The 11237-nt window shown below is 38.3% G+C and overlaps 1 protein-coding gene across 1 annotated transcript; it reads left to right on the top strand.

Annotated features, from left to right (window-relative positions):
- Window positions 1-4258: 4258 nt before the first annotated feature.
- LOC149144471 (uncharacterized) lies at window positions 4259-4910 on the top strand. Its single transcript, XM_089448105.1, has one exon. It carries the CDS (start codon window positions 4311-4313, stop codon window positions 4839-4841), a length of 531 nt encoding a protein of 176 aa, XP_089304231.1. The 5' UTR covers window positions 4259-4310; the 3' UTR covers window positions 4842-4910.
- The last annotated feature ends 6327 nt before the right edge of the window (window positions 4911-11237 follow it).

Here is an 11237-nt window from a genome sequence, read left to right as displayed (position 1 = left end):
ATTAATACCATGCAAAAAACCATTATTAACCATAATATTAGAATTAATAAAAATAAAAATGGCACATGGTATTGACCCATGGTATTCACCTAGAATGTAGCTTATTTAAATGGGGGAATTAAACCAGCATGTAGCCTATGCTAAGATTCACTAGGACTTTACAAAGTTTTATTATTTAGTGAAAGACTCGCCAAGATCTTACAAGATTTTATAATTGAGTAAAATATTCGCCATGCTTGGTGAGAGATTCACCAAAAAATTATATATACATATTATATTATTGATAAAATCGCCTTCCATTTTTCCTATATACCATGGAGATTCGCCCATTTATTATATTTATAAATTTAAGGGGGGTTCTTAAAATTTTCCCTGATCTCAAGCAAATTGTCCCAGATTCGAGGAAATGGAGTAAAAGAGGAAAATTAATTGAGAAAACTAAAGTGTCAAAGCCGTCAGGCACAAATCCAGCAGTGGTTGAGGAAAATCTCAGATTTTAAGGATTAATATCAGCAGTCAAAGATTGAAACAACAGTAAAAGGGCAGATTTTGTGGAATTCCACCCTTAAAGGAAGCAGATCTTGACCAAAATTCACTAATTTTGGTTTTCAAAACAACTCTATTTGTCATAGTTCACGAGAGTTTTATTTAATTTTGTTTTATAGTTATGATATTGTTTTATGTTAGGATTTTATTATTAATTTTTATTCTATTTTTTATTTCCTATGTTGAGGAAATAAAAATAATTTTGTAATATTATAAATAGGATTAGTTTTGAAGATGTAAGGGTTCGATGTTTGCAACAGGAAGAAGCACTTGGACTGTGTAAAGTTTTATTGAATATCATAATAAAGTAGTTTTTTCCCTTTAGGCCTGGGATTCATCACGGTGCTTAAATGTTCAGTATGTTTTTCTCCTGTAATTCATTTACACATTATGTTTTTCTCCTTTGTTTCAGCATTATCTAAGTGATATGTTAGGAATTCATCCATAAAGATGCTCCTTTCATGATGATTTTGCTGTTAGTTGTAATGGTTGTCTTAGCAGAATTCATTCGTTGCCAGATGCTCTGTTGAGCAACCTCGTTATTCTCTTTGATCTAAATTTGTTGCTGCAGATCCATCCTTTGTCTGATGCCTGCAAGGCAGTGGGCTTTCTCCCTCATACTTCTCACATTTACAATCTTCAGTTGGCTGAACATGGCACTTAATTTGCCCCAAGTTTGCTGGCAGAAACTGACATCGATTCGATAGTCCCATCACCCTTTCTCTTGCTATTTTCAACCCAAAACAAATCCAACTAGAAACCCTGAGCTACTATACCTAGCTTAGAATCTACATTAAATTTAGTCATCTCAAGCCCTAGTTGCCAATATTCTAATTGAGATTGACAAGGAGAGAGCCCTCTACCGACCTGGTAGGGCTAGCTACCAGGTTAAGCGTGGTTTGATGTTACCCTAGACCTGCCTTCCTTCAGCCTGAGGTAGATTTAGTCACTAACATAGTGGTGACCATACTGGGGAAGAGGTGACAGATCTTCTCCAGGAAATATCATTCAAGTTGCAGATCTAATTGCTGATGGTGGACAACAGTCAGACACATATGAAGGCTGAAATCATCTACCTGATGACTCCAATGTTCAAGATCCTGAGCTTCAACTTCACTGCCATAGAAATCCAAATTTCAGAGCATTAATGACATGGTATGTGGATAATCCATTATCTAGTGAAATGTTATTGATTTTAAGGGATGAGATAGAAAAATTTCAGATTGATCAGAGTTTTTTAACATCATTTCTTCTTAGCTTGAAATCTAGTCGACTCACACCTGAGAATAAATATTGTTTTCTTGGCTTAGTTGTTGAAAGATTGGAAAATGAAATTGAACTATTGGATGTTCAAATTAAGTCACATGAATTCCAAGACCCTAAACAGTTCTTGGAAACTCTCCCTCCTCCCAAAGAAGAAAAGATAAGGCTTCCCTTAGATGGTTGGATGGAAGGATGTTATGATTTACAGTGAGGATGTGACAATCTCCAGCCAAGAGCATATGTTAATGAGTTGGGGTAGTAGATAGAATCTAGTTTCTATGATCCTATAGCAGCATATATGGAATATATTTTTGAGTTGAAAGAAAAACCAGGTTTCCTTTTACAGAGCTAGAGGTACTATGGGTATATATTGCTGGTGGGATTTCCAACTATGTTCTGGTTCAAACACTATCAAAAAACTGCATCTTTGTCACAGTTACTTGACTGGTTAGTCTGGCATTACAATATCACTTGATCTATTGATTTGGTTGTGAAGTAGGGTAGGACTGTGCATAAATAAGCTGCCAAAGGTAGCATTTAAGTCTCTAGTATTTGTTATGTATAATTTGCGTTATGTGTATGTTTGGATTGGGATGAGTTGTTTTGAGTTTTCAGTTGTTTGACCGTATTTCCCAATGGATGAGGCACTTGGTCTACGATGTTTTTGACACCTCCAAGGAGCTTCCATCCCCAATAAGGCCGATGTTAGTTCGAGTCTTCGCATCCTATCACCAGGGATCAACATGAGCTCTTACTATGTTTGGTTTGGTTAGATGTTTTGCACATGATATTTAGCACAAAACATGTCACAAGTGTGTCCATTGGGAGCATCTTGAAAGGAGCTTTCCAATGGTATATTACACTCCAAAAACCGGCTCTCGGATCAAAAGATATGACCAAATGAGTGATTGGCTCAAAGACCCTCCCGTGCAGCAGTTCAGGTATTGAATGATCCAGAGGAAACTAGGAAATGTCAGTGTTTGGTTTTGTGGTTGGACTGTGATAGACAAGAAGAGACTTATTTCAGTATGAAGTTGGTGTTCAAATGATAGAAATATATAATGAGCAGGTTCACGATCTGCTTGCAAGTGATGGTTCAAAAAAGAGGCTTGTGATCCGAGGCATATCCTAACTCAATGGCCTCAGTGTTCCTGATGCTAGTATGTTGCCTGTGGAATCAACACCAGATGCTTTAGATTTAATGAAAATTGGACAAAAGAACAGGGCAGTAGGTGCTACTGCTCTCAATGAACGTAGTAGTCATTTTCACAGTGTCTTGACTGTACATGTGCAAGGAATAGACTTGTCTTCTGGAGCTATTCTTCATGGGTGCCTTCATTTGGTTGACCTTGCTGGGACCGAGAGGGTTAACAGGTCAGAAGTTACTGGGGATAGACTTAGAGAAGCACAGCATTTCAATAAATCTCTGTCAGCTCTTGGGGATATCATATCTGCTTTAGCCAACAAAAGTGCTCATGTACCATATCGTAACAGCAAGCCTACTCAGATTCTTCAGGATTCCTTAGGTGTTGCACAAAGCAACATGGAGAGTTATGAAACTTAAGGATTAGATCAAGCAACACTGAATGACGTTGTTACAAAGAAAGATACTGAGATTGAATGCTTACAGACATTGAAACAGTTAAGATTCCATGCTCAAAATACTAATTCTCATAGTGACAAAATTAGGACCAAAGGCCCAGCCCAACTCTAAGTCTCAGCGCCCCCTGCATCAACAGCACACACAGCTAGAAGCGCAACGTTTACACCTGGGCAATAAACCGAAAAAACAATCGCATATTTAGTTTCTAAAGCAAGTTTATTATCATGACATTTAACACATCAAGTGTCAAGGGGATTAATTCCCATAGCGTGTGGTTGAATACTGAGTTATTTAGGAATGGTGACCAAGACCTTGAGTCATCTGTATGGGAATTCAAAGATGCATTTTCGCAACATCATGGTAAAAAGTGTTATAAAAATTGTGCTACCATTTTGCAAAGAGAATTCTTTGCACCAAACATTTCAAACACTGCAAAATGAATGCCAGGTTTCTCTTAATACTGTAGACAACCTTGAAACATTTGTAGCAGATATCAATAGCGGAAGATGGGATGTGATACTGCCACAAGTTGCATAGCTTAAACTTCCTAGAAAGAAACTAGAAGACTTGTATGAATAGATTGTATTAGAGATAATTTAACTTTGAGAATTAGATACTGCAACAGCTATTCTAAGGCCGACTCAAGAAATGAATTTCATGAAGCAGGAGTAACCTGAGTGCTATCTACGCTTGGAACACCTTCTAGTTTGCACATATTTTGATCTTCGTGAGGCTTATCACGAGTCCTCAAAAGAGAAGAGGCGGTCACAAATCGTTTCGATTAATGGCCTTGATTGGTCAATCTTTGAAGTGGCAACAACATCGAGGATTACCTCCTCTAGGTACATAGTTTGATCTCTTCAGGGGCACTGCAGTAGTAAAGGTAGATGAGGAAGAAATGTATCCGACAACACTGGCACATACAATTAAATTTGGGAAACAAAGCCACCCAGAATGTGCTCGTTTCTCTCCAGATGGTCAATACCTTGTCTCTTGCTCAGTTGATGGATTCATAGGGGTCTGGGTCTACATCAGTGGGAAGCTTAAAAAGGATCTTCAGTATCAAGCTGATGATTCCTTTATGATGCATGATGATGCTATCCTCTGTGTTGACTTCAGTCGAGATTCAGAGATACTGGCTTCTGGTTCACAGGATGGGAAAATTAAGGTATGGCATATACGAACAGGTCAGTGTTTAAGGCGTCCAGAGCGTGCACATTCTCAGGGCATTACAAGCCTTTCCTTCTCTCGTGATGGTAGTCGGCTTTTAAGCACATCATTTGACAATATTGCAAGAATACATGGGCTCAAATCTGGCAAAGCGTTAAAGGAATTTTGTGGTCATACATCTTACGTAAATGATGCAATATTCACAAGTGATGGGGGTCATGTTATTACTGCTTCTAGTGATTGTACTGTACAGGTTTAGGATGTGAAGACAACTGATTGTATTCAAATGTTTAAACCTCCACCTCCTCTCAAGGGAGGTGATGTATCAGTGAATTCTGTCCACCTTTTTTTTTAAAAGAACTCAGAGCACATTGTAGTCTGCAACAAGGCATCATCAATCTATATCATGACACTCCAAGGGCAGGTTGTCAAAATTTTCTCATCTGGCAAAAGAGGAGGAAATGCTAGAAAGGTCGAAATCATGCAGCAAGTGCAAGCAAGTCAGCAGGACAAGTGTATTCGAAAAAGGTATCTCAAGTGCAAAGTCAATTATCTTTGCATATGGAGAGAGCACGTGTTCTCTCTGGAAGGCTTACAGGTTCAGCAGGACATGTCCAGTTAAAGAAGGCAGCGCAGGTTGTGAGTCCATCTTCTTTGCGCCTCGAGGAAGATCCACCTGATGTTTCTCACAAAGTCATCAAACATGAAATGAAGAACTTTGTGTTTCTTATGCAATAAAAAAAAAATCCATCTCAAGCAAATTGTCCCAGATTCGAGGAAATGGAGTAAAAGAGGAAAATTAATTGAGAAAACTGAAGTGTCAGAGTTGTCAGGCACAAATCCAGCAGTGGTTGAGGAAAATATCAGATTTTAAGGATTAATATCAGCAGACAAAGATTGAAATAGCAGTAAAAGGGCAGATATTATGGAATTCCACCCTTAAAGGAAGCAGATCTTGACCAAAATTCACTAATTTTGGTTTTCAAAACAACTCTATTTGTCATAGTTCACGAGAGTTTTATTTAATTTTGTTTTATAGTTATGATATTGTTTTATGTTAGGATTTTATTATTAATTTTTATTCTATTTTTCATTTCCTATGTTGAGGAAATAAAAATAATTTTGTAATATTATAAATAGGATTAGTTTTGAAGATGTAAGGGTTCGATGTTTGCAACAGGAAGAAGCACTTGGATTGTGTAAAGTTTCATTCAATATCATAATAAAGCAGTTTTTGCCCTTTAGGCCTGGGATTCATCATGGTGCTTAAATGTTTAGTATGTTTTTTCTCCTGTAATTCATTTACACATTATGTTTTTCTCCTTTGTTTTAGCATTATCTAAGTGATATGTTAGGAATTCATCCATAAAGATGCTCCTTTCATGATGATTTTGTAGTTAGTTGTAATGGTTGTCTTAGCAGAATTCATCCATTGTCAGATGCTCTGTTGAGCAACCTTGTTATTCTCTTCCATCTAAAGTTGTTGCTTCAGATCCATCCTTTGTCTGATGCCTGCAGGGTAGCGGGCTTTCTCCCTCATACTTATCACATTTACAATCTTCACTTAGCTGAACATGGCACTTAATTTTCCTCGGGTTTGCTAGCAGAAACTGACATCGATTCCATAGTCCCATCACCCTTTCTCTTATTGTTTTCGACCGGAAACAAATCCAACCAGAAACCCTGAGCTACTATACCTAGCCTAAAATCTGCATTAAATTCAGTCATCTCAAGCCCTAGTTGCCAATATTCTAATTGAGATTGACAAGGAGAGAGCCCTCTCCCGACCTAGTAGGTCTAACTACCAGGTTAAGCGTGGTTTGATGTTACCCTAGACCTGCCTTCCTTCAGCTTGAGGTAGATTTAGGCACTAACAAGCCTCTCTAGTGCTCTTTCTTCCATCTCTGCAAGTCACTGCATGAGTGGGTGTTTCAACTCTCTTATCCTCTACATGTGGTTTCTCCACATCAGCATGAGGTTCTTCCTTTAGAGCTAAAAGATCCTCATTGTATGTAATTGAAGCTCCCCCTCAAGGGAAAATCTCATGGCCTTATCTTCATCAAGCTTCACATATCTATGAACCACTATCATCATGTTGTATGGCAAGTACACACGATAGTTGTGAGGTGTATCAGTGAACCCCACAAATATGCCTAACTCAGTTGTTAGCTCTAGCTTTTTATGTGCATCCTTCGTAACTTGACAGTAGACTAATGAACCAAAGATCTTAAAGTGTGCAAGATCTAGTTTCTTACCTAAAAAAGCTTATTCTGGTGTACTCATCCCGAGAATTCGATGAGGGCTTATGTTCCGCACATAAACAATGATGTTGCATGCTTCAGCCCACAAGTGTAATGGTAGGACTTGATCATGTAACATCGTCCATGCCACTCTCAAAATACTTTTGTTCTTCCTTTCAGACACCCCATTCTGCTATGGCTTATGAGGTGATATTAATTCATGTCAAATGCCTTTTGAAGCACGAAAGTTATTGAATTCAATCGAGACATATTCTCCACCATTATCACTTATAATAGTTTTAACTTTCCTGCTAGTATATTTCTTGAAAAGTGCTTTAAATTCACAAATTTTAGCGAACATCTTATTTTTCTTCTGTATGAATAAAATTTAGAACTTATGAGAAAAATAATTAACAAATATTACATAATTCTTGTGCTTGGATGTGGATGTTGTCGAGAATGGTCCACACACATCTAGGTGAACTCGATCAAGGATCGCTTGCGTTCGACTGTCTTTATCATGAAAGGAAGCTTTGGTATGCTTCCCCAAATGTACACCCTTTGCATGTGTCTCTCTACTCTAGTGTACCCTTAGGAAGTATTGTAGAAATTTGTTGCATGATCTTCAAAGCTCCATGGTGTAAGTGACCCAATCTTCTATGCCACAACTCACTGCTGTCTTGGCTCTGCACCTTCTCTACTTTAGTTGTCAAAGTAGCATAGTCTTCTACATCCAATTTATAGAGGTTATTCACTTGAACCCTGATCCACTTCACCTATCCTAAGGCTATGTGATGAAGGAAATCCTTTCTCCTACTAAATATCACATCGTAGCCATGGTCCTCCAACATGGCAACAAAAACCAAGTTCTTCTTCAAACAGAGAACATACATGCCATATTTTAATGTGACGGGAGAACCAAAATCCCTCTGAAAGGTAACGGTATCGATGTTGGTCATGCTATACCTCCTATCATCTCCCACCTAGATGTGCATATGGAAGTCCTTCTCCTCTAAGTCACTGAAGAACTCTTTGTTTCTGGTCATATGGAATGAGGCTCCATTATCTAGGTACCACAAACTACCCATCACCATTGTCACCATTTAAGCAATGAGGGTGAAATCTAGTTCGAATTGTGAAGCAAGAGCTTCACCTATCACTCCTCCTGAGGGTTTCTTACCATCCTTCTTGTGTGGACACTATGGCATAGTGTCCCAACTCGTGACAGTGAAAATTTTTAAATTTCCATATGTCCTTCTTCGTGGCACCCTAACTGGAATCTGATTTGGAATGGGATGACTTCCCTTCCCTTTCTTTGACTTTCCAGCTAAGGTACAATTCTCCTCATCATCATGCTTGGATGAGGATCCATATTTGATGTTTCACCGAATCTCTTCTTGTACCAATTCAGACCATAATCTCTCCTAGTCTGGTAGCTTCTCCCTCCCATTAATTGAGTCCTAGTAGTTGTGGTAGCTCTTGGGAAGTCCTAGAAGTGCTAGGCTCATCATATATTCTTCAGAAATGGTAACACCGACACTTCCAAGCTCATCCTGACATTGGGTGAACTTGGTCATGTACTTCGGTACTGAGTTTCCCTTCTCCATCTTGATCTTTCTGATCTTGTCCTTCAGTGCCAACTTCCTGTGGTCACCGTTGTTTTGAAACAGTTCTTTCAAGGTCTTCCACATTGAAAATGGATTTTCCTTACCATGGAGGTTCGAGACAATATGATTTCGAACTCCTTCTAGAATAATTATTCTCACCTTTTCCACACACTTTCTCAACTCTGCAAGATCTTTAGCATCAAATGTTGGAGGCTTCGAGATATCATGATATATGAATTCCTTTAGCCCGCTGTCTTCCAACACTGCCTCCATCCTGTCCTTCAAAGAAATATAGTTCGAACTACCCTCAAGGGCATATTCTAGTATCAATACATATAACAATATCCTGCTAGATTTGAAGTGTGATACTGCAAATTAGATTTTTTTTTTTTGTAGAAAAAACTCGTATTTTCCTCTTCTATGGTGATTTCAGCTCCAATACCATGTAGAAATTTCTACTAATCTAGTTTTGATAACATGTAGAAAATTCTACAAATATAGCTCTAATACCATGTAGATTTTTCTTGTAGATTCAAACTGTAGATTGTGATATGCTAAAACAATTGAATTGAATCTACTCTACTCATCAGTGAAAACAAAAATTGATCGATGAAATCACGAAGCAGAAAAAAGAAGTATTTCAATCACACATAACACAATAATTTTCTGGGCAAAACCACAACTAAAAACCCATGCTATCTTTATGTTTCATTAATCAGAAGATGTGAGGAGAATATACAATGCTTGTTCAACCCGAACAATCTCTGAACAAGTACAATCTATCTCACTGCTTCACAAACCATCTCAAGCCAATACTTAGCCAAATTTGTTGTTTGCCAAGCTCTTATTTCCTTACGCCATTTCATAGGGAATTAGCCCATATTTAATTGGGAAATTCCTCATCCATAGCTACGCAATCCATCCATAGACCTTCCTCTGATTGCATGCATTACTTGTTTAATTTAGATGATTTTAAACTGGTAGTACATTGTCCCTAAACTCTAATTTCAACTAGGTCTTTCTCAAAACTGACATGCATGAGTTATTTATGAGTGAATTATGTTGGCATTATGAGATAAGTGTTGACCTTGATGGCAAATCACACAGATGACAGATCATAGTGCAGCAGGTCAGCAGCAAGGATTTGATTATCAGACTACAAGAATGAAGAGAAAATATATATACGCAGGTTCATCATGACCGAGCCATGTATACACGCGGGTTAGTCGTTGAAAAGACGCGTATGCGTATACACGCACTTTCACGCAAGGAAAAGCGCGTACATGTCGGAGAACTTATGTTTGGTCCATGGTATTTAGTCCTTGGTATTTGGACCATGGTATCTCGTCAGAAGTGTTGAACCCAGGTATTGGGTCCCTAGTATTGGTTCTCAATGGTGTTGGACCATGGTATTGAGTAAGGCCTAAGACTATAAAAGGAGAGGAAGATCATTAGGCAAAGGGATTTAGAAAGTCTTGAATATCTGATAAAGCATGAGATCCAATATGCAAGTTATAGGTTGATGATGCATTACTTGATCTGAGCTAAGGAGGAATCTCATCGGTTGATGGAGAACAAGATCTAAGGATAGATCGGGATCAAATGGTTTGAAATGAACTATCTCTATATGGTTGATTATGTTATTCTAGCTCTACATACTGACGCATGTAATGTTCTGAACTAAGTGTAATTTAAGTTTGAAATAGCTGCAATTCATGATTGAATATTTATAGATCTGTACGGAGGTTGGCTTTGGTGAAATCGCGTATGTACGCAGGTTTGATTCATCATAGTAGCGTATACATTATGAAGTATGATGTTTGAAGTTGCAGTTGGGTCTGATTGTTATTGCAGAGTTTTGTTGTCTGCTCTGTGTTCTAGTGACTGTGTTGTTGATAAGGTTTTAGTGTTTCAGTGATTCAAAAATTGATGATGCTAGTATTGATTGTTTTGTGCCTCAATGATATTGATGGGTCCAGTATGAAAATTGGATGAAACGTGGCCTTCAGATTATAGTGTTGTGCTTCAGGAGTACCCAGTCTGAAAATGTATGAAATGTGGTCCTTGGAGGATGGAAGGAGATTGTAGGCCGGCGCCTACGTACTAGTACATCAGCTAGTACAAGAGCAAAGGGAGTGGTAGCTCCCTTCTAGTAGCAGCTGGAGAATGAGTAAAGGTTGGAGCATTTCTGTAGGTAGGCACCTACGTACTAGTAAATGGATCGGTTAGTACAAGAGCTAAGGGGGTTGTAGCTCCCTTCCAGGAGAGTGTGAAGAATGAGAGAAGGTTGTAGCCTTCTGCTGGTAGAAGCCTGCGTACTGGTATAAGACTGCACCAGTACAGAACTATTGTAAAATGAAGTTTCTTATTAAAATAAGATAGAGACGACTTGCAGCAGGTGGTTTTCACCCACATTGGGTTTCCACCTTATATCATGGTGTTCATGTGTGCTTCTTGTGTGTGATGATCTATTCTATTTTATTGCACCTGCTTACTGTACATATGGTTAATAAAGTTCTGATGCACTAACTAAAGATCAACATTTAATGGATTAACTGAATCATAAGTATTCTGGATATACGCTAGTTGCATTAGACATAGTTGCGTATACACGCGGGTTCCCTTAATTGAAGTAGCGTATATGTATCTAAGTATGGAGATGAAAAAGTTTTATTGATTTGATAATACTGATTCACCCCCCCCCCCTCTCAATATTATTTCCAACAATTGGTATTGGAGCAGGTCCTTTGGTAGAAGCTTGATCGCTTGAAGGAGATCCGTGGAACAATGGGAAAGAAGCTTAAGAAG

The sequence above is a fragment of the Pinus tabuliformis genome, chromosome X, assembly GCF_031772625.1.
Source record: "Pinus tabuliformis cultivar Carrire ecotype Pingquan chromosome X, CPIR1, whole genome shotgun sequence".
Classification (NCBI taxonomy): Eukaryota; Viridiplantae; Streptophyta; class Pinopsida; order Pinales; family Pinaceae; genus Pinus; species Pinus tabuliformis.
This window is presented reverse-complemented; position numbering and strand designations above follow the sequence as displayed.